This window comes from Tachypleus tridentatus, chromosome 6 (genome assembly GCF_004210375.1).
Source record: "Tachypleus tridentatus isolate NWPU-2018 chromosome 6, ASM421037v1, whole genome shotgun sequence".
Taxonomy (NCBI): Eukaryota; Metazoa; Arthropoda; class Merostomata; order Xiphosura; family Limulidae; genus Tachypleus; species Tachypleus tridentatus.
This window is the reverse complement of record NC_134830.1, coordinates 151645182-151669704: the sequence shown is the minus strand read 5'-3', so window position 1 is coordinate 151669704 and position 24523 is coordinate 151645182. Positions and strand designations below refer to the sequence as shown.

At 34.0% G+C, this 24523-nt stretch overlaps 1 protein-coding gene across 1 annotated transcript; it reads right to left on the bottom strand.

The window, feature by feature from the left end:
- Positions 1-7818: 7818 nt before the first annotated feature.
- LOC143254073 (7SK snRNA methylphosphate capping enzyme-like) lies at positions 7819-22777 on the bottom strand. The gene is given in 5 exon segments (XM_076508822.1): positions 7819-8014; positions 10686-10812; positions 13778-13996; positions 20541-20726; positions 20728-22777. Coding segments are annotated over 5 exon segments (1713 nt in total). The 5' UTR covers positions 21826-22777; the 3' UTR covers positions 7819-7931.
- Between the last annotated feature and the right edge of the window lie 1746 nt (positions 22778-24523).

The window sequence follows — 24523 nt, the reverse complement described above, 5'->3', positions numbered from 1 at the left end:
GTTTTGTTATATGTTTTCTTTATACAATTGATAATTAAATTCTGACTGATTAGGTTGATCATTTTAGGGACATATAAACACTTGTGTTGTTTGAAAACTTAACAACAGAGGAATGAGCCTTCAGATGGAAAATTTTGAATTAAATTACGCTTAAGGTAATAAGTTAAGTATTTTGTTTTGTTAATGTTTTCATTCGTACTATTTACCTTTAAAAGTGGAAACAAATGGGGTGTAACTATTATATAAATAAAACATTTGCTTTGGTATTTTTAAAATGTGGCTTAGAAAGAAAATGTTTTTAAGAAGCTACATGGCAATACTTCTAGTATATGGGTTGTATAATTGCTATACAAGTTTGTTAGAAGTCTGAGATCTTGAAAAAAAATTATATGTACACAATTTAAACTGAACCATACAGTATGACTGACAGTGTGTAAAATATTCCAAGAATAGGTTTTTATTCACTCCATTGGTGTTTTTTGTTTAGAATATATTTACAGCTAACACTAGATTGAATACATGAAGGAAAGAATTGAAGTTTCTTCAGTACTGTATGTTAAAATAAATGCCAGATTATTACAAGTCATTACCATGTGTAGATGGAACTTATTAGTGAAAATAAAAGTGTCAGGACATAAATAAGAATGGTGTAGTTGTATGTTTTACTGATTTAAAAATATGAATAGTTCCAACATCACTTCAACTGTTCACAAGATAGAGTGTGGTGGACAAGTCGAATGTCTAAAAATGTTTGAGTATTTAGAAAGAACGTGATAGAGAACCTATGGCATTGAATGATACTAATCGGTTCAGGACGTCAAAGAACGGTACTAGTCAGTTCGGGACAGTAATTAATGGAAGTTACTTTAGATGCCTGCTAATGATGCTGGTCAGTTAGCACACGTATTCCCAAATATTAGCATAAATTGGAAGCAACAGAGACATTTTATTTAACTTACAATGAACAAGGTGTACAGGTACTAAACATATCTTTGATCACTAACATCTGTTTTTTGAATAAATGAATCAAATTGCCCTGCTTTTACTAATTACTGCTATAATTTTTACAGCTGGATTTCATTTGCTCAAAATACCCTTTTGCTTGAATGATTTTTCTCCCTTTTTAGATTTAAAACCTTTGACAGTTATAAAAGTATTGCTGTAAGTGAATGTTTTATTCGTGAAGTTGAGACCCATAGTGAGTTAAACCTAAATTTATTAAACTTTAGTAAGACAAGTCCCACTAATATCACAGTAAACAACTCCAGATTATGAATGAATGCTTTATTAGCAGGTCTTATGACATTTTTTGCTTATAAAGGAAACAATTACATATTTAAAGTGTAGAATCTACTAGTAAGTTTCATCCAGAATACAAATCTTTTAGATTAAATCAATTCATGAATGTGAATTTAAAAAAAACTAAAGAAACGTAAGGTTGAAAAAATTGATGTGCTATTCGAAATTTGTAGTTCCAGTAAAATTTACTTTTGAAATGTAAGTATACAAAGTACTTTTCAGTCTATTAAGAGTTTTTGTGGAGCTATCATTAATTATTTATAATTTTTTTTCTTTTTGAGGTTCAGCAGGTGATCCAAACCAGTTTTATTCACTTCATGAGATAGGGTGCAGTTTGATCATTTGGTTATTGGTTTTGGAGCTGGGAAGCCAGGTGCAATTCCGTGTATTACCATAAAAAATACTCCCCATGTTTAAACTATGATTATGTTATAAGAGTGATAGGCAGTATCTTAACTTGGATGGTGCTAACTAATTACCTTCTTTCTGGTTAACAGTTCAAAATTAAGGATTACTACAGATAGTCTTAGTAGCTTTGCCACAAATACAAAATATGAATATGCTAAAATAAAGAGAGAGAATATAAAATTATGTTTACGTAGGCCTAAGTTGATGAAAGTAGACATTAACATTTATTTACCGATTTGGATAAATCAAATAATATTTTGGACATTTAAGTTACTTTGGATTACCATAGTAATATAAACATAACGATCTTGCTGTAATACTTGTTTTCCCTGTGTGTAATGCTCAGCAGGGTAGGTGGTTAAGGTGTTTGAATCACAAATTGAGGGTCATGGGTTCAAATCCCCATCACACCAAATATGCTTGCCCCTTCAGCCATTATGATGTTACAGTCAATCCCACTATTCAATGGTAAAACAGTAGTTCAAGAGTTGGTAGTGGGTGGTAATGACTAGCTGCGTTCTCTGGTGTTACACTGCTAAATTAGGGATGGCTTGTTCAGGTAGCCCTGTGTGAAATTCAAGAACAAGCAATCATGCCCTCTGCTGTAGCTCATGGGTAAGTTTAAAGGCTTATAATGCTAGAAATTGGGGTTTTTTAAACCCTCACTACACAGTCTTATAATTAACTGTAATTTTAATGTTTAGCAATGTTCATTAAGAGATTTAAAACCAAACCTGTTGCCAAATATATATATTCTGAAAGTTTCTCTTGTCAGTAATAATGCATGTTTATGTTATGGTGTAGTCTTATTTATGCTGGTAATAACACAGTTCATATTGTTGTGTATCCTGAAAATTATGGATAATGCAACATGAAGAACACAGAAGAGTGTTTATTATTGCAAATTTAGTTGTGACCATGTCATCAGATTCTGTAAATCCATTTGTAACCAAATCATAGGTAATATTACTTTTTAAGTGTAAAATCAGCTGTCACCAGATTATATGTAGTTTTTGGTTGATAACACTAGTTATCTCAGTGGCTGGGTAGGGAGCCTGCAGAATTATGACACTAAAAACAGGGTTTTCTTAACCCTAACACGTACAGCACAGATTGTGTAACTTTTCACTTAACAATGGCTAGTCAGCTTCAAAAGTTTTGAAATAACACTGTCAGCTTCAACTATGTAACACAAGTGCCCCTCATATTCATAAAATTGGTTATTTTTTATAACATGTTAAATACTGTTAACATAGCCTTATTAAATATGTAGAGCCAACATTACATTGTGTAGACATTAAATTAATATAAACAATAGAGAAATTATAAAGACACCTTTTATTTAAAGATGTTAACCTAACTGGAAAGAAAGTTAAATGTTTCCAACAAGAAGTGTGTGTGTGAGTTTTTATAGCAAAGCCACATCCATGTTGTGTCCACTGAGGGAAACTGAACTCCTGAATTTAGCATCGTAAGTCTGTAGACTTACTGCTGTCCCAGCAGGGGGAGCTCCACTGAAAAAAGATACAATCCAGCATTCACGTGTAAATACTAATATGGAAAATATTTGTAAATATGTGTATTTTATTTACTATGCATGTATGGATGCATATTTCAGGATCATGAGTGGTGTAGTGGTTCACCTGTGTGGGGTGAGAGTTTTTGGTTTGTGACCCTTTGCGTCACAAATGGACTCCTCATTTTGGACTGCAGTGGTATTGTTAGAGTGATACTTAAATTACACTTTTTTGTTGAACAATATTAGCCCAACAGTTTATGGTTGGTGTGGTTAGTTACTGATGTTCCTTGTAGTCTATCATTTGATAATTAGTGATGGTATGTGTTGACAGACACAATGTTCAAAAAACAGAACTGTAAAAGATGTTTCAGAAGTCTGAAATATTTAAGGATGTAGGTCCATCGAAAAGTCGCGAAGTTATGAAAAAATTTTTTTATCTTTGGCACACATACCCCCACAAATATTGTGAATGACTAGTGACTAGCTTTTGCCATTTCAATCTGGTCAGTGTCCAAAATTGTGACTTGACATTTTAAATAACAACACCAGATGGTGTTTTATAAATGCATTTATCAGTCTTTCAGCAGATGAAGTACTACTATAAACACCTGCACCCGTGTATACCATTATATACACATCTGTATAATTATAAACAGTTCTTTTTAGCTCAAATTATGGCCAGATGCTTAGGGTCCTCCACTCCTAATCTGAGGGTCCTGGGTTTGAATCCCCATCACACCAAACATGCTTGCCCTTTCACCCATAGGGGGACTAAAATGGTATAGCCAATCCCACTATTCCTTGGTAAAAGTAGCCTGAAAGTTGGTAGGTGGTGATGTGTAGCTGCTTTCCCTCTTGTCTTTCACTGCTCAGTATGAACAGCTAGTACAGATAGCACTCGTGTAGCTTTGCAAAAAACTCAAACCAAGATTTTATGCATAAAACTGTGGAACATCAAAATTTGTATACAAAAAATGACTTTCTTATTCTTCTGATTGACAAAATAGTTTGATAATGTGAACAAACAACTCTAGTAAACTTTGAATGCATGAAGAACATGAATGTCCCATTTAAGTAGTCTTAACATATATTGGAAAAACATTCTTTTTTATTGTTAAGAAATTACACATTCTTTCTTATTGTGTATTTGCATGCACAGCTGTAATGCATTTTTTAAACCTGGTGGATACTGTCTTCATTATTTCTTCAGACATAATGATCATACTTCGTAATTGGAAACATAAAAAGTAGCTTATCAATCCACTTGTTTAAAAGTTACATTGGTTATTCAATAAAGAACCTACTGATGCGAGTTTAAAAACTTGCAAATTTAAGAATGACAGTGTATTGAAACCAGCTGCTACGTGGATACAAATTAGCAATTTTCTCAAATTATTTTAATACCATAGCTAGGGCCACTGATAAGTAAGATTATATATAAAAATAAGTAGCCCCTATCAGTTATGTACTTAACCTTAAACACACTTGACTTTACAACCTCCATAACATCCAAAAGCCAACCATCCTATTACAAAAATAAAACCATCTCGGGTGAAGATGACTCCTACTGTGCCACAATGTATTTGTCTCCTAGTTCTACTATTCTCTTAAATACCTCAATCAGATTCCCCCCTAACTCTGCTTTTTTCAAGAGAAAACAAAGTGAGAGATTTTGACCACACCTTGTATGAATAATCCTTCAATGTCGGTCACCATTCTGCTACCCTCTTTTGAACAGTCTCCAATAATTTAATATCCTTCCCAAGGTAAGGAGCCTATGACTGAACACTATACTCCATATATGACCTAACCAGTGACATATACAATGAAATAACATCTTTAGACTTGTATTCAGTATTTCTGTAGATAGAACCTAAAACCCTATTTGTCCTACCACTAACAACAACACAATGCTTGGATGGCTTTAGAGACTGATCAACATTACACTAGGATCTCTCTTCTTCATGACATTGCTAAGGTAACCACATGCAATATCTTAAAGTTATTTACCCAACTCACTAAATGATCTGAATCCTTTTGTAATTCAATAACATCCTCTTCACAGTCACCAACACCAAAGACCTTAATGCTATCAATAACTTTAAATAATTTATTGACCACTCTATCTTCCACATCATTGATGAAAATCAAAAAGAGCAAAGGCCCTTGGACTGAGCCCTCATGTACCCCACTTGTGACATCGATCCAGTTTGACTAAACTCCATTTGTAACACCCCTCATCTATCCAAGTAGCTAACTTAGCCCCATACCTATAGAGATCATTTTTTTAAGAAGCCTCATGTAGCACCTTGTTGGATACAACTAACCTACACTCTTATCCACATAAGCGTCAACCTTTTCGATGAATGTCAACAGATTTGTAAGGCAAGGTTTTCCTTTATACCTAGGTTCATTAGGCCTGTGCCTGCATTAATATCTGTATAAAACTGTTTTCATTTGTTTTATAAATATTTATCTACAGTCAATTGTTTTTTGTGTCGTCAACTTTATTATATTTTAATCACTGTATTTCTAACAATAAATATAAACAAGTCACACACCACTTTAAAACAAGAACTTTTATAGTATGCATACATACTAACAAAAATCTCAGCTACACAAAGTTCAGTTGATCAAGTGGTATTTACTACACTTAAGAAATAAACAAAAAATTGATATTTCAGGTTCTCACTTGACCACATACTTACTGGTTTTTTTGCTGCACTACGTTTGATTGGAGATGGGTAAAATTTTAGAATATAGTGAAATCTGTTTCACATTACTTCACTATTTTGACAGTCTATCTGGGCAAGTCCAGATTAAAAAAATGCAAGAGACAAAGGAAGTAGATCAAAATTCAATTCACTGATGTACAACTGAAGAATGAAACAGGACCACAAAGTTCTCTTGATTATAGCTAACTTATCAGTCTAGGAACTAAATATTGTTTTGTGTTTACAACAATGATTTACAACTTTGTTAGGTTCTCATCTCTTGCAAACATGATATTAAGATGAAAAACGAAAAAATGATCTTTTTTTATGGGATCTGTAACTTGATTTTAATTATTAACATATTTTAGTTTCAGTGGATTCAAAATAATATTACATATATTGAAACTTTAACACGATCTGATCCCAACAGTTTTTGACAAAACTTAATTAAAACTGATGCAGCCCACCCCCATGTTTTTAGTTTTTGTTTAATCTCCCAACATCTAAATATGATTGTCCCTTGGAGCTTTTTGTCTGATAAAATTTAATTGCCCAGTGAATATTTCCAAATGCTATGACAAGTAATTTTTAAATGTATTAAAATAAGCTGAAGGATACATTAAAGATACAACATGCACTTCTGTCTTTTCTAAACACATAGTACACAGATAATGTTAATTTTTTGCCTTCTTTCTCCTATATACTACATTCTATTTTCTGTATAAAAATTAAACTATTTTACAGTAAGCAAGAAACACTGATGGAAGATGCTAGAAATTAACTCTTCCCAACTGTATCAGAGCCACATTCTTTTAGCATATTTTGTATCATCTCTGTACGTACCCAGCTGCTAACAGGTTTTATTTCAATTGTACAAATCCAAAAGTGCCCAGTCCTCATGAATCTTATCCCATTCTTTAAATCTGGCAAATGTTAAACATTGAGGTGTTCACGTAATGTGCTGACCCTTTCACTAGATGTTTAAAAAAAGTCAAAATATTATAGGGACAAAAAATTACTGTGAGTAAGCACGTGATATAAATTGCATAAACAAGGTCAACACAACATTTATTCCCCCCAAAAAAACCTCATATGACACTAAAAGTACAGTCATAATTGTAGCATGTTCACTATTACTGGACCTTGAAATGGAAATGCACATGATGCAATAGGCAAGTTGATGAATGCACAACTGTGGCTTATTTACATCATGTGCAACTACTCAAAACCTTTAAAACTGTTGGATAATTTATATAAAATGGGTTTCAATCCCCAAGAAGTAAACTTCTCTCTCTGTCCCAGCATCTGTTCTCCTCTAGAAAGCATAAAATAAAAATAATGTCCATAAAAACTGTCACAAAGAAGAGATGAAAACTTTCTCATCAGTAGTACAACAGTAACCTTTATGGTAATGGCTCTTTTCTATTTTGTCTATGACTAAGCTACTAGCTTGCCCTGCTTCCATTCCTAACTTCCAACTGCCATTTAAGAATAAAAAAGGCAACTGACCAGCATCACACATCACCAACTCATGGACTACTTGTTCACCAGTGAATAATGGAACTGACCACCACTTACAACATTTAGGCCATACTGGTATACTGTAACAATGAAAAATGTTAAATGCAATTCTGAAAGTCGGATTTACAATGATCAAGCTAAATCTGATTAAACCAATCATCTTCTTTGTATAACTGTTATTATAATATACAATGTAATGCAACTACTTTAAAAAAAATCATTGCATAATACCATTGAGCGTACAAAATGCTCTATCTTCCTCTTGAACAGAAGTTTTCTTAAATAACAAAATGTGAAATTCCAAGTAAAAAAAAAAAAACAATCCTAAGAAGAAAGGAAAGACCATTGTGAATCCTGTTTCTCTGACAAGACTTTATTAACCTTCAGTTCAGATGGAGCTAATAATTCCTTTACAACTAGCACTTAAAACAGTAATGAATCCACATGGAATTAGCTTATGACTGAGAAATTTACAAGTTATCTTCACAATTCAATGGTAATCCTCCAGAAGCAGATTCAGCCTTGGTGAAAACGTAAATCGGTCGACAAAACCCTACAAATAAACGAAAAATATCGTGTTTTGTTAAAACCAGGTGGAAAGAACGTGTACCTCAACCTTCAGGAGTTTAAAAGGCATTCTGAAAATTCATAATTACTATACATTTTAATAAATATTCATTTTTCACAGGTTAATAGAGCTCTCATTACTAATAATTAGTGACTAGATATTTTATTATTATAGTTAGCAACCTAAACCATCACTCAAATCTAAATATTAATTAATAACTAATTATTCCTTATATATTAATTACTACCTCATTCTGACTGCTAACAAAGGCAGGATTATGGGGGAAAGGGCATACAAGGAGCAGCTGACCCAGAGTGTTTTGTAGGAGAGTGAGATACTGTACACACACAGCATCATTCAAAATAATTAAACCACTTCTTTTGCCGTAAGTGTTACGAAATATGGAAGCATGACTGTTCCTAAAGCTGTACTGGTCATAACAGTACCAAATATGGAAGCATGACCTTTTTACCTTTAGAAGGATAAGCTGGCAATGTCTACTAACTAACAAGTAATGTTCTTACCTTTAGATGGGTGGACTGGCAATGTCTACTAACTAACAAGTAATGTTCTTACCTTCAGATGGGTGGGCTGGCAATATCTATTAACTAAAAAGTAATGTTCTTACCTTTAGATGGGTGGACTGGCAATGTCTACTAACTAACAAGTAATGTTCTTACCTTTAGATGGGTGGACTGGCAATGTCTACTAACTAACAAGTAATGTTCTTACCTTCAGATGGGTGGGCTGGCAATATCTATTAACTAAAAAGTAATGTTCTTACCTTCAGATGGGTGGGCTCGCAATGTCTACTAACTAACAAGTAATGTTCTTACCTTCAGATGGGTGGGCTGGCAATGTCTACTAACTAACAAGTAATGTTCTTACCTTCAGATGGGTTGGCTGGCAATGTCTACTAACTAACAAGTAATGTTCTTACCTTCAGATGGGTTGGCTGGCAATGTCTACTAACTAACAAGTAATGTTCTTACCTTCAGATGGGTTGGCTGGCAATGTCTATTAACTAACAAGTAATGTTCTTACCTTCAGATGGGTTGGCTGGCAATGTCTATTAACTAACAAGTAATGTTCTTACCTTCAGATGGGTTGGCTGGCAATGTCTATTAACTAACAAGTAATGTTCCTACCTTCAGATGGGTTGGCTGGCAATGTCTATTAACTAACAAGTAATGTTCTTACCTTCAGATGGGTGGGCTGGCAATGTCTACTAACTAACAAGTAATGTTCTTACCTTCGGATGGGTGAGCTGGCAATGTCTACTAGCTAACAAGTAATGTTCTTACCTTCGGATGGGTGAGCTGGCAATGTCTACTAGCTAACAAGTAATGTTCTTACCTTTAGATGGGTGGGCTGGCAATGTCTACTAACTAACAAGTAATGTTCTTACCTTTAGATGGGTGGGCTGGCAATGTCTATTAACTAACAAGTAATGTTCTTACCTTTAGTTGGGTGGGCTGGCAATGTCTACTAACTAACAAGTAATGTTCCTACCTTTAGATGGGTGGGCTGGCAATGTCTATTAACTAACAAGTAATGTTCTTACCTTTAGATGGGTGGGCTGGCAATGTCTACTAACTAACAAGTAATGTTCTTACCTTCAGATGGGTGGGCTGGCAATGTCTACTAACTAACAAGTAATGTTCTTACCTTTAGATGGGTAGGCTGGCAATGTCTACTAACTAACAAGTAATGTTCTTACCTTCAGATGGGTGAGCTGGCAATGTCTACTAACTAACAAGTAATGTTCTTACCTTCAGATGGGTGGGCTGGCAATGTCTACTAACTAACAAGTAATGTTCTTACCTTTAGATGGGTAGGCTGGCAATGTCTACTAACTAACAAGTAATGTTCTTACCTATAGATGGGTGGGCTGGCAATGTCTATTAACTAACAAGTAATGTTCTTACCTTCCGATGGGTGGGCTGGCAATGTCTATTAACTAACAAGTAATGTTCCTACCTTCAGATGGGTGGGCTGGCAATGTCTATTAACTAACAAGTAATGTCCTTACCTTTAGATGGGTGGGCTGGCAATGTCTATTAACTAACAAGTAATGTTCTTACCTTTAGATGGGTGGGCTGGCAATGTCTACTAACTAACAAGTAATGTTCTTACCTTTAGATGGGTGGGCTGGCAATGTCTATTAACTAACAAGTAATGTTCTTACCTTTAGATGGGTGAGCTGGCAATGTCTACTAACTAACAAGTAATGTTCTTACCTTTAGATGGGTGGGCTGGCAATGTCTATTAACTAACAAGTAATGTTCTTACCTTTAGATGGGTGGGCTGGCAATGTCTATTAACTAACAAGTAATGTTCTTACCTTTAGATGGGTGGGCTGGCAATGTCTATTAACTAACAAGTAATGTCCTTACCTTTAGATGGGTGGGCTGGCAATGTCTATTAACTAACAAGTAATGTCCTTACCTTTAGATGGGTAGGCTGGCAATGTCTATTAACTAACAAGTAATGTTCTTACCTTTAGATGGGTGGGCTGGCAATGTCTACTAACTAACAAGTAATGTTCCTACCTTTAGATGGGTGGGCTGGCAATGTCTATTAACTAACAAGTAATGTTCTTACCTTTAGATGGGTGGGCTGGCAATGTCTATTAACTAACAAGTAATGTTCTTACCTTTAGATGGGTGGGCTGGCATGTCTACTAGCGTGCAGGTTGAGAATCCAACTTCTTTTGATAACAGATACTCGTTGAACTGTTCTGGACGAAACTTTATATTTTGGTAATTTTTAAAAATGGTCTCCTGAAAGAAAGAGAAAAAAGATATAATGAAATGGTAATCTAAGGTAATAACACAGACATCCCCTAGTGTACTCTCTCACTGAGTACGTAGCTGAGTAATGTAAAAACACTGAAGAGGACATACTGGGATCAGTTGTAGTTTTCTTTAAAGTTTTCATTTGCTGTTACACCAAAGCATAGTCTAACATTAACACTTCAGTCAATATTGGATTCCTTGAAATATTAAACCTAATCCTAAATAACCCAAATATAACTTCCTACAATATAATAGAGACAATACAGAAACTCTAAGTTTACTCATTTACTTATGAAAGGAAATAGTATTTACAAATTCTCCCAACTAGTAGAGGCATCCCAGTAAAAAAAAATGAAAATAAGCTATTTATTAAATGTTCCTTTCACTAAAATACATAGCAAATGAAACTAAACTATAAAATTAAACATACATGTAATAAATATGAATTTATTTGTACAGAAAGAAATGCATTACCATATAAATTCCAATAATAAAACCTTGTTTATTCCACCACATAAAAAAGATCCAAGACTATTATATCTCCAAGGATCTGTCCTTGGATAGTTATAGTAACATTATAATTACAGTTAATAGCCTTGTAGCAATGTTTTGGGTTAAAATATAACATCACTCTCATGTTTATATGATTTTTGGGTTATATTATTTTCAATAAAAATTAAAGAAATAAATGTTTAGAAAACAAAAAAAGTTTTAAATGACTCAGCTACAGGCCTAATATTACTTGTAAGAACCTGAAGATTTAACATATTAAAAGAACTGTTACAAGTATAATCAACATCTGATTTGTTGTCAATATGCAAACACAAGCATTTTGAAACTAAAGCTATATTATGTAAGAAAAAATTGATTTAACCAAGTGATCAGCACATTAAAAGTAACTAAGGAATAAGTAATAATATCTTTTAGTTATGGGAAACATTTCTGATTTCCTATCTCCTACTGAGAAGATGTTTTATCTTTTAACCTTTGAAAGTAACACAAACGCAGAAAATAATACAAGTTCTCTGACTTTACTTTATCGGTTACCTTAAATCAATATATTTTAATGAGAATAAACTATGTCTATTCAGAAGTAAACAAATCATATCCTTAAGTATACAGACAAAGGAAACGACTTATCTGAAGTGAGAACTTATCTGTAGTCTTATCTGTAGTCAGAACTTTATAGGAAAACATTTTCAAATGGGGTAGAAATTGACTAAAAACAAAGAACCTTTAAGTGGTCAGAATAAGGCAGAGAAAACACAAAATCATGGAACATTCAGAGATTTAGGGGGCTGTTACAAAACTAATATTAGTGACCTTGACTGTCAAACTGAGCTGTAAAGAGAGATTATTAATCCTTTTGATATGGGCCCAGTTTAATATAAATGAGTTCATCTAAACACTTGTGTGTTAAGTATCTGCACTATAACTTTTGATACAGCACATGTATCTTCATAAAATTTGGTATACCTTTACTAAAGATTACAAGTACTTTGTATACAAAAAATCAAATTTTAATAAAATATTCTTGATAAAGATTTGTTTGTAAAAACAGTGTTTCATTCCTAGTCTGAGAGCAAAGTGATTTCATTTTATGATTAAAAAACTATTCTTCATCCCAAATATCTTAAATATTATTTGTGTAATCTATAAAACCTCCTAAATACATTTAAAACATCTGTTTTCAGTAAGACTTTATATTATGTTATTTTCTATATTCTAGTTATGTGGGGTCTGTCACTTAACCAACCTTGTAAATCATAAAAAAATGAGGAAACTATGCTTTACAAATGATTAGTTTAAGTAAATTAAGCATCATAATGCTGTATATTTACATATACGTTTGTTTTTCACTTATCTTCTGACAATCTCAAATGTACATTGTATCTGCAATAACAAAATACTTGAAAAAAAGGTTCAAGTGAATGAAAACATCTACAGACATATATATGTTATCACAGTCAAATAGGAACTGAACAGAAAATATTGTTTGGTTGTATAAAATTACAAGGCATCATCACCTTAACTGAACATGAATCAGACTTGAAACAGTTCAGTAACTCAATCTGGAAGTTTTATACTGTAATTAAATTTTATGTTACATCCAAATATGTTCATGTCGAACATTGCAAGTTGCAAAACATCTAACAACAGAAAATTCACTCTCAACCTGCGAGTACGTGGGTGAATTATTTGAATCCTACAACCACTTTAACAGCAAGTTAAATTCAGCCAACTGACAAGATGCTCTTATCCTGTCACATGGTGAAACCACCTTTGCCTTATTCTTCTAGTATTTGTGTATGCAAATGTGGTAAATATTTTCATTATCCCTTATATTTGAAGCCAGGAATCTTTTTATCTAACCTAACAAACATACATCGTAACCTTGAAATCAAACAATCTTTTAATTTTATTTTTATGTACAATAAAATTAAAAATATAGCTAAAAGTACATAAGTCATGGGAAAAAAACCCAACTGAAACCAGATACAATAAAATAAGAAAAAGCAATGTGTAGAGTGTTCTTAGTCACTTCAATTCCTTTAGAATTTTCCTTCCTCATACAAAACAACCATTTGTTAGCTAGTATCAAAAAGAAAGACCACCGTCACGAAAATAAACTATTAATACTATACCTGCAGAAACCTGCTTTAATAAACACTCCAACTCTTAGTGACTACACAATATGATACTGTACATGTACTAACACATTCTTTGTCCACTGTCATTTCTCTTTACTTTAAGAAATATTTTGTTTCTTTCATTTTTAAGACTAACTTTTATCAGTGCCAACAGCAAATATAAATACAAAAGTTTACAACATTCCTTATAAAAATAAAGATAACTGGTTCTTAAGTTTCTCCTTAAAATTTCTTTAGACTACAGAAACATTTAAACATAACAGCACGTCTAGAACAGTAACTTCGTGACAGAAACTTACTGTCAATTTCTTCTTCCTAGCATAAGACTTCCAAGCTTGTGCTTCCAGGATTACTCTTCCTCCAGGACGAAGCTGGGCATACATCCTTTGAAAGACCCTCTTCAACCCTTCATCCCCCCAATTTAGGTGAATCCATTTGGTGAGACTCAAGCACAGAATACAATCAAATTCTGGTTGTTGTGCCTCAAGCAGTTCATCACTTTCCAGGACATAGTTACCCTGAAAATAATAAACAGAAACATACAGATTAAGTTATCCAACTGTGCATTTTCTTTTGGTACATGTACATAAAAAACACTACATGTCATTTATACTGCTCACCTATCACAATAATGGCAATTTAAATACAAATATTTGATAAAGAATTTTTAAAAATATGGAAATACAAATAATAAAATAATAATCTTAAAATAAGGACAGACAGTTTTTACTGAGATGAGAAAGTGATTGTGTGCATCTAGTTTCCTCTGAGACCACAGAAGATGGAACAGAAAGTAGTTAAAGATCCCAAGCATCCTATATCTTCATAGGATGTATGTAGGATGGACTGAACACAAGCTTACAACTGTCTACCTTCAAAGGACAAAGTCAGAAAAGCTGAGAATAGACAACAAAAGAAGACTGACCACAAGGTTCCTACCTTCTGTGGCTACAAATAGAAAATAATCTCGTGAGCTAAGGTTTTAGTTTACCTACATCTTCAACCAAAGAATCTAGCTGGTTGAAGTCTGATGTAACCTACATCTTCAACCAAAGAATCTAGCTGGCTGAAGTCTGATGTAACCTACATCTTCAACCAAAGAATCTAGCTGGCTGAAGTCTGATGTAACCTACATCTTCAACCAAAGAATCTAGCTGGCTGAAGTCTGATGTAACCTACATCTTCAACCAAACAATCTAGCTGGCTGAAGTCTGATGTAACCTACATCTTCAACCAAACAATCTAGCTAGCTGAAGTCTAATGTAACCTACATCTTGAACCAAACAATCTAGCTGGCTGAAGTCTGATGTAACCTACATCTTCAACCAAAGAATCTAGCTGGCTGAAGTCTGATGTAACCTACATCTTCAACCAAACAATCTAGCTGGCTGAAGTCTGATGTAACCTACATCTTCAACCAAAGAATCTAGCTGGCTGAAGTCTGATGTAACCTACATCTTCAACCAAAGAATCTAGCTGGCTGAAGTCTGATGTAACCTACATCTTCAACCAAAGAATCTAGCTGGCTGAAGTCTGATGTAACCTACATCTTCAACCAAACAATCTAGCTGGCTGAAGTCTGATGTAACCTACATCTTCAACCAAAGAATCTAGCTGGCTGAAGTCTGATGTAACCTACATCTTCAACCAAACAATCTAGCTGGCTGAAGTCTGATGTAACCTACATCTTGAACCAAACAATCTAGCTGGCTGAAGTCTGATGTAACCTACATCTTCAACCAAACAATCTAGCTGGCTGAAGTCTGATGTAACCTACATCTTCAACCAAACAATCTAGCTGGCTGAAGTCTGATGTAACCTACATCTTCAACCAAAGAATCTAGCTGGCTGAAGTCTGATGTAACCTACATCTTCAACCAAACAATCTAGCTGGCTGAAGTCTGATGTAACCTACATCTTCAACCAAAGAATCTAGCTGGCTGAAGTCTGATGTAACCTACATCTTCAACCAAAGAATCTAGCTGGCTGAAGTCTGATGTAACCTACATCTTCAACCAAAGAATCTAGCTGGCTGAAGTCTGATGTAACCTACATCTTCAACCGAAGAATCTAGCTGGTTGAAGTCTAATGTAACCTACATCTTCAACCGAAGAATCTAGCTGGCTGAAGTCTGATGTAACCTACATTTTCAACCGAAGAATCTAGCTGGCTGAAGTCTGATGTAACCTACATCTTCAACCAAAGAATCTAGCTGGTTGAAGTCTGATGTAACCTACATCTTCAACCAAAGAATCTAGCTGGCTGAAGTCTGATGTAACCTACATCTTCAACCAAAGAATCTAGCTAGCTGAAGTCTAATGTAACCTACATCTTCAACCAAACAATCTAGCTGGCTGAAGTCTGATGTAACCTACATCTTCAACCAAACAATCTAGCTGGCTGAAGTCTGATGTAACCTACATCTTGAACCGAAGAATCTAGCTGGCTGAAGTCTGATGTAACCTACATCTTCAACCAAACAATCTAGCTGGCTGAAGTCTGATGTAACCTACATCTTCAACCAAAGAATCCAGCTGGCTGAAGTCTGATGTAACCTACATCTTCAACCAAACAATCTAGCTGGCTGAAGTCTGATGTAACCTACATCTTCAACCAAAGAATCTAGCTGGCTGAAGTCTGATGTAACCTACATCTTCAACCAAACAATCTAGCTGGCTGAAGTCTGATGTAACCTACATCTTGAACCGAAGAATCTAGCTGGCTGAAGTCTGATGTAACCTACATCTTCAACCAAAGAATCTAGCTGGCTGAAGTCTGATGTAACCTACATCTTCAACCAAACAATCTAGCTGGCTGAAGTCTGATGTAACCTACATCTTCAACCAAAGAATCTAGCTGGCTGAAGTCTGATGTAACCTACATCTTCAACCAAAGAATCTAGCTGGCTGAAGTCTGATGTAACCTACATCTTCAACCAAAGAATCTAGCTGGCTGAAGTCTGATGTAACCTACATCTTCAACCAAAGAATCTAGCTGGTTGAAGTCTGATGTAACCTACATCTTCAACCGAAGAATCTAGCTGGCTGAAGTCTGATGTAACCTACATCTTCAACCGAAGAATCTAGCTGGCTGAAGTCTGATGTAACCTACATTTTCAACCGAAGAATCTAGCTGGCTGAAGTCTGATGTAACCTACATCTTCAACCAAAGAATCTAGCTGGCTGAAGTCTGATGTAACCTACATCTTCAACCAAAGAATCTAGCTGGCTGAAATCTGATGTAACCTACATCTTCAACCAAAGAATCTAGCTGGCTGAAGTCTAATGTAACCTACATTTTCAACCAAAGAATCTAGCTGGCTGAAGTCTGATGTAACCTACATTTTCAACCAAAGAATCTAGCTGGCTGAAGTCTGATGTAACCTACATTTTCAACCAAAGAATCTAGCTGGCTGAAGTCTGATGTAACCTACATTTTCAACCAAAGAATCTAGCTGGCTGAAGTCTGATGTAACCTACATTTTCAACCAAAGAATCTAGCTGGCTGAAGTCTAATGTAACCTACATTTTCAACCAAAGAATCTAGCTGGCTGAAGTCTAATGTAACCTACATTTTCAACCAAAGAATCTAGCTAGCTGAAGTCTAATGTAACCTACATTTTCAACCAAAGAATCTAGCTGGCTGAAGTCTGATGTAACCTACATTTTCAACCAAAGAATCTAGCTGGCTGAAGTCTAATGTAACCTACATTTTCAACCAAAGAATCTAGCTGGCTGAAGTCTGATGTAACCTACATTTTCAACCAAAGAATCTAGCTGGCTGAAGTCTGATGTAACCTACATTTTCAACCAAAGAATCTAGCTGGCTGAAGTCTAATGTAACCTACATTTTCAACCAAAACAATCTAGCTGGCTGAAGTCTGATGTAACCTACATTTTCAACCAAAGAATCTAGCTGGCTGAAGTCTGATGTAACCTATACTTTTAACCAAAACAATCTAGCTGGCTGAAGTCTGATGTAACCCATACTTTTAACCAAAACAATCTAGCTGGCTGAAGTCTGATGTAACCTACATTTTCAACCAAAGAATCTAGCTGGCTGAAGTCTGATGTAACCTATACTTTTAACCAAAACAATCTAGCTGGCTGAAGTCTGATGTAACCTACATCTTGAACCGAAGAATCTAGCTGGTTGAAATTTTAGTTAACCTACATCTGCCAGTGAGAATGGATAATCTTTACTGAAATACATTACAAACTACAATTTTCTCCTCTTCAAAATAGAAAGGAAAAAATAGCTGAATACAACTGAATTGACCAAAGTGTTTGGATGCCTCTACTTTAAAATGAGGGCAGGCAGTCCCATTTTAAGGTGAGAAAGACTACATGCTTCTAGCTTAGTGGTTCTCCAACTTTTTCTTCTAAGAACCACACTGGCAAGGTAAAATAACCTGGAGACCACCTATAAGTACCACTCCACCTGCTTTCACTTTCCATTGCAAAAGAACTCAAGAGAATTAATGGTAAGAATGGTGCTGTTTTTGATGTGACTCGTATTATAGTCCATCTGGAGGGCCCTCACGGACCACATCTTGAAAACCACTGTTCTAGCTCATTATACTTTTTTGTTAAGCCAATAAAGTTCCCAAAATAGAAACCTGGACAATGTCCACCTACAACAAATGATCAATCATCTACAAAACTCCACACTTCTTCATACAACATATTTTTCACATCCCATGTGGTATTTCAATAGTGAATACATAAATGGTTTTGAAATAAGAACCAATTCTGAATACACTTAAAATGGACTTTTATTTAACTGAGCAGCATGGTAACCAGACCATAAACTTACTGTTAAAGCACCAATACTTTCAACTAGAAATAGTACATCATGCAACAATACAAACTGACATAAAACCACTCTCACTTATACAGTGACTACTGCATCAGACATATTGGATACTTTTGGCCACAGTGTGTGTATGTGTGTGTGGGTGAACTTTCTTTTAACAAAGTAAACATCTAAAAAAACATTTTTCATCCTAGCGCGTAACAATTAACCCCACAACATTTGGTTTAAATATTACTATATGTGTTTCTGTAAGTGCTTCAGGATTATTGAGGCAACTGGATAGACAAATTTAACTCACTTTAAATACAACTAATATTAATTTCTCACTAGAGCTACCTATTTACATATAGTAAAACTAAACACAAAGCCAATAAAGAGTATAGCTAATTAAATGTAGATTAACGTTCTTCATTATAAAAAACAGAATACGCAATTTTATCGATTGTATACCCTCGCCATTAGTGATACTTTAACCATAATGAATATGAATGCTATTAATAATCTAATTATATTCACAGCATGCATTAGCATTCAATAAATGTAAAGGTAAAATTAGTAAAATGGGTATACAACTGTTAAACAGTTTATTTATTATATGTTGTCAATAATTATACAAATTTCTTTAAAAAGTATTATTTTCACATAAGTTATTGTTTTATACAAACAAAAGATTTCATTATAGAATATAGAATACTGTCTTCTTACATAAACAAATATTACACTTCCACGATGTTGATATATCTACACATGGGGATACTGTGACTTGATGTGACTATCGCAAGTCACTGTGAACAACTTTCAGTAAAAGTGTAAATATAAATTATAGCAAACCTTAAAAGATGGTCATATGTCATTTCTCATAACATTTTTTACAGATAAGATGGATTTCCAGATTGAAAACAGAAATACACAGACAATTAACAAAACTACTCTGTCAAGAAGGCCTGTCTAAGAAATACCATCCAGATAGATGATATTTAGACCAACAAGGTTTCACTGTACTTTCATTATATTTGTGGTTTATTCCCAAAATTAATACAGGATGTGTAAAGTTCATGACACATACAAAAAATAAGGGTCATCTATTTAATGAACAGCTGCAAGAGAAAATTATCTTAACTTTATATAGGTGTAGCAGGTTTAGTATGGCCGTAATGTTTTCTCTACAGATTGCATTAAGAGACATATGGATTGGAGACAAAATTAGTTGGTATAACAGTCATCTAAATATCTTGATCACCAGCTTCAAAATCTTTACTTTTCAAAATAAATTCCTAAATCTACAGAGTCCAAGTAAAAAAGTGAATCTAAAAATAAACCTAGATATAATTACATGGTTTGATCTTCTGGAATACTTCAACTGTGACAGTTTTACTAATTCTGAAGCCACACTATACTGTGCCCAACTTAACAAGGAGTGATTAATAGTACAAAATATTTTTAAATTTGTGAAAATAAAATAAACCTAGGTGTAATACTCTCAGGAAACACCAGGGCAGAAGATTTTGATAAGTTTTGCAGATGCATTAAAACAGTATAAGCTAATAAAATTGTAAATTTTCTATGTTAAAAAGAATTCTGATGGATCTAGCTACACTCTAGTCAACAGCGTACACTAAGTTAACTTGGAATGTTAGTTTACAAAACAAATGGAAACTTGTAGGTGTGATTAGGTTTCATTTCTATTAAGTACTCATATCTTTACTAACTTTAAACCAATTTAGCGAGTGCTACTAAAGCAAGCAATTTACATTGTGTTGGTTTACCCACAGTATGGGGTCATCCAAACTGGAAGGTTTTATCCTCTGTATAAGATGATTTATTTCTAACATGATATAAAATAAGTAATTCTGTATATCACTAAAGCATATGACATAAAACCGTAACATGCAACATTCAAAGTGTACACTGTTTACTGAATAAATTGTTTAACATGTAATTTTCTTTTATTGATATAATAAAAATAGACCATATGCTGTAAACATTCCAATAAACTGCATATATAATAGCACCATTTAGAGTTGCTAATGATCAGTGTGCCATGAAGATATAAAGACAATGACTTACATTTCTAAAACATGTTTGTTATAAACTTCCTTTTGGTTAAGTTTTCCAACAAATGTTTTACTTGGTTTTCATAAGACAAAACAAAACATAAACAAAATGAATGTAACATTTAATACCAGATTATTAATATGTGCTACGATATTTTAACAAACTCCATTAAAACATATCCGTTTGACTTACCTGAATAAAGAAAACATTATTTGGAAAATGTGAAGGTTTATCCTGCCTTCCTGGTAAAGCTGCTGCAGCAATCGGGCCGTGACATAGAAGCATTGATATTGGAAATTCTGCTCCTTTTGATAATTCTGCCGTTATGTAATGACGGACATTTCGTCTCGCAACCCTTATCAACTGTTCATCAATATCGAAGTCCAATAATTTTTCTTGGATTATAATCCTTGGCTAAGCTTAAGGTCAAATGGCCAACATTGCAGCCAATGTCCAACACATCCTTGTTCTCAAACCACTCCCTTCTCATACATTTGAGCCGTTCATCTTCTGCCTGTTGGTTTCTGTATCCATAGTACCTGTTGTAATTACCAAACTGAAACTGTGCATTTTTCTGTTTGAAATTTGGTGGTTCGGCATTTCTCGATTTTCGTCTCGAACGACCACGTTTTTGTTGGGTGTCTTCTCTTTCTTCTTTCTGACAGTCATCACAGGAATTTTTTGAAACATTCTTCCTAAAACTTTGTTTGCTGAACCTTGTGGCACCGCGAGGAGACACAATCACATCTGGCCCAACCTCAACTTCTGTTTTCACCTTCTCATTCGCCTCATCACATTTTTGAGTTTCTTCTTGCTTGTTCTGTTTACACACCATTCCTTCTTCAACTTCATTCTCAGTTTTTATTTCAGTTTTAGCCTCTTGACTCTCAGAACGCTTTCGTTTCTGACGATGGCGGTGACGCCGCTTTGAATTTGGAGACAGCAAACCAAAGTCAATTTCCTCTCCAGAGTTCAAATTCAATGGATCATTTATATTTGGTGGGATGAGGACCTCAACCTGAGTGTGGTGTTTAGGGGTGGGAACAGGAGATGAATAAGGTGTCTTTTCATTAACACGTCTGTTCACTTCTTCATCTTCCAAACTTTGTAAGTTCAAAGGATCAGTTATGCTACCACCAAGAAGGAATTTTGTAGGGCTTAACAAACAGTTCATTTTACGACGCTTCTTTGGGAGATACCTCAAGTCAGGTCCACTAAAGGTATGTCGCCTTTTAATACAATATCCTTTCTGAAACTGCTGATTCGGCATTCCACTTTCTTTTCTTCTGTATGTTGAATTTTGTCGTTGCATTATACTTTTTTTAGGAAGAGAGTTTCCATTAAATGCTGTATTACAAACATCCAGTTTCTGTTCTGATATTGCTTCCTGAAAGTTTTCAGAGCTCTTATTACATCCATCTTCACCATCACATACCAAATCTACTGCCAGCGACTGAACAAAGGTCCCTGAAGCCATTTTGGTCTTTACTTTTGATCAATTAAAACAAATTAATAAAATACTTCAAAATTCAAGTTATAAGTGTACTTTATTAAGCACATCCAGAAACTTTCAGACATTAACTTGAATCTATTAAAATCATTCTATAAAAAATACGAGGGTTTTGATTACACATTACAACCAGTTCAGTCTTCTTTCTGAAATTTGTGGCACCAATATCAGTTTGTTGTATTGAAACTTTACTAGTTGTACAATACCATGAAACTGGTAAACTAGGTAGAAAAATAACATCCACTGTACGTTATGTACTTCAATAGTGTTTTGACAAATACTGCATGTAAAAGCAGTAAACAGGAGTGAAGTGAAGATTGTTTTTACTGTCTGCTACTAAAACACACGAGAAAGTCTGTCAGAATAAATAACTGGAAATCTAATTGCAACTATACAAAATATTCAAGAAAACCTAATTTATTCTCACGTTTAACTTATTTATAAAACAGCACATGAAAAACAAACTTTGGCTTACTACTTATAAGTCTGTTTACTTGTCAACAAACCATCGAGTTCCCACTAAAGTATTTTTGCACCGTTAAAACTTGAATGTGACATGGAAAATCCACGTGCTACTATTTACTTGGATGTAGGCGCCACCGTAGCCTGTAATAATGACGTTCAACAACTTCACTCGAAAGTAGCGTTACGTTAAACCCTCAAATATGGCGTCCTGGCTCAGTGTTCGGATTTTGACGAATTTTCTTTTGCAAAACCACTAATAAGAGAATTACTAAAGTTCACTACAAAATCCGCTACATAATCTTAAGCAAATACTTATTGAAAGTATATTAAACATCTGAAAATAACGTCATAAAATCGCTTCCTTTCCCGAGAATCCAACTGACTTATTACATCTAACACCACGCTCTATCCCACCACGACTCAACATCGCTTCCCCAACGTTGTAATAAATAGAGGCGCGGTTCTTATTGGATATAAAGCAGGAGATCTAAAACCTGGTTTGTGAACGACAGCTCCTAAAGATTTTCCTAAGTGCAAATATTCAGAACAATTTGCTATGACCAACATTGATGTCAGTGGCAAAATATTTTAAATTTTGGGGAATTATTTGATGGAAACGCCAAAACTTGCAAATAATTATAATATCACAAACATTTATAAAACAGAAACTTCTTTGGTCAATTGAATTACAAAACGCGTGTCGTTTAAATCGTGATTTGAAAGAGAGAGATTCACGTTTTATCATAATGGTGTCATATACGAGTTTTTTTATGTTTTGCTACTTGAAAAAAATCATGTTTATTTAGAAGCCGGGGATCACACTTATTTTATTGAGTTTCATATAAATTTAACAATACAATATTAAAAGTATCAACATTGGCAAAAGATGTAACATAAATTACTGAAGCATTGACACTATTCATGTAGACAACGTCAAAACCAAAATAATTCTAGTCACTTGAATTACATATAACAGTGATTTCACTGCCTTTGGTTTTCATGGTTTCACATTTCAATATCGTGTTTGATACTGTTCAGCTAACACTAGCACAATCTTTGTGTAATCGTTTAGCATATTTTCTATTATTATCATATTTTACTTACTGTGATAAAACACACTGAACTAAAGTTAAGTAACAATACTCACAACAAACTTTTGAGAATTCTAGTTTCGAGCTGTTTACTTTTATCTAAGTCTATAACGAGAGTCTATATAAATCTAAACCACAGTTCTGAGCTTTTCTTATGTATTTTAATATCTAATGTAACCTTGTTTTGTTTGATGTTATAACAAATTTATTCATAGTGGTGCTGTTCTTGCTCGGTAATGCACTTTAAAATGGCCAAAACTAACTTTCTAACGTTTTGTTGTTAGACCTTCATTATAGAAGACAAAAATCCACCCTCACCCAACAATCCGTTACTTCTAAATATCCTTTAAGTTTTAAGGCTGCAGTGACAATAACATAAATGAACATCAAAAGGAAAGTTCAAAACATTATTTCAGATGCTAAAAGAACAGTGTTCATGTCTCATTCGTGATAAAATACAGCACTAAAGCTGAATTTTCTAATGTATTGTATCATGAAAACAGAAGCAGACTGGCTTAAATGTTAGAAGTATTCTAAAAGACATACGTACTTAATGTTTAGTATGACACTTATGTTGATATGGTGATTAGATTACTTTTTTTTACAGCCTCCTATATTGAATTGTGTAACTAAATGCTTCTTTGAACAAGTTTCTGAATCGCTTCTAAAAATCTTTGGCGTTACCTTTAATATTTTAAATTAAATATAAAGTGAATGTATTTGCACAAGTATAACATATAAAATCACATATTTTACGTTGCACCAATTTCAGGATAAGAGTAAATTGTCGTATTTAAATATAGAAAGTAACATATTAAGTATTGAGAACAGTATTTGTACCAAGTGTATTCGATTTTACGATCTGTCACAGGAAAACCTACTGATAATTATCAATATTAAGATTTCTCAAGTCAGTAAACCTTTCTTTTAAACCAACAGAGAAGCAAGTGATGTCACTGAAAAACAACATAAAAACAATTAATAATTAGTCATGTAGAGTTAAAATGTAAATTGAAATTAAAATATACTTAATATAAATATTAACATAATATTTGAGGACTACAAGAGGCCTATTGTTCCATCCCAGTTATTACATCCACTAAACTAAA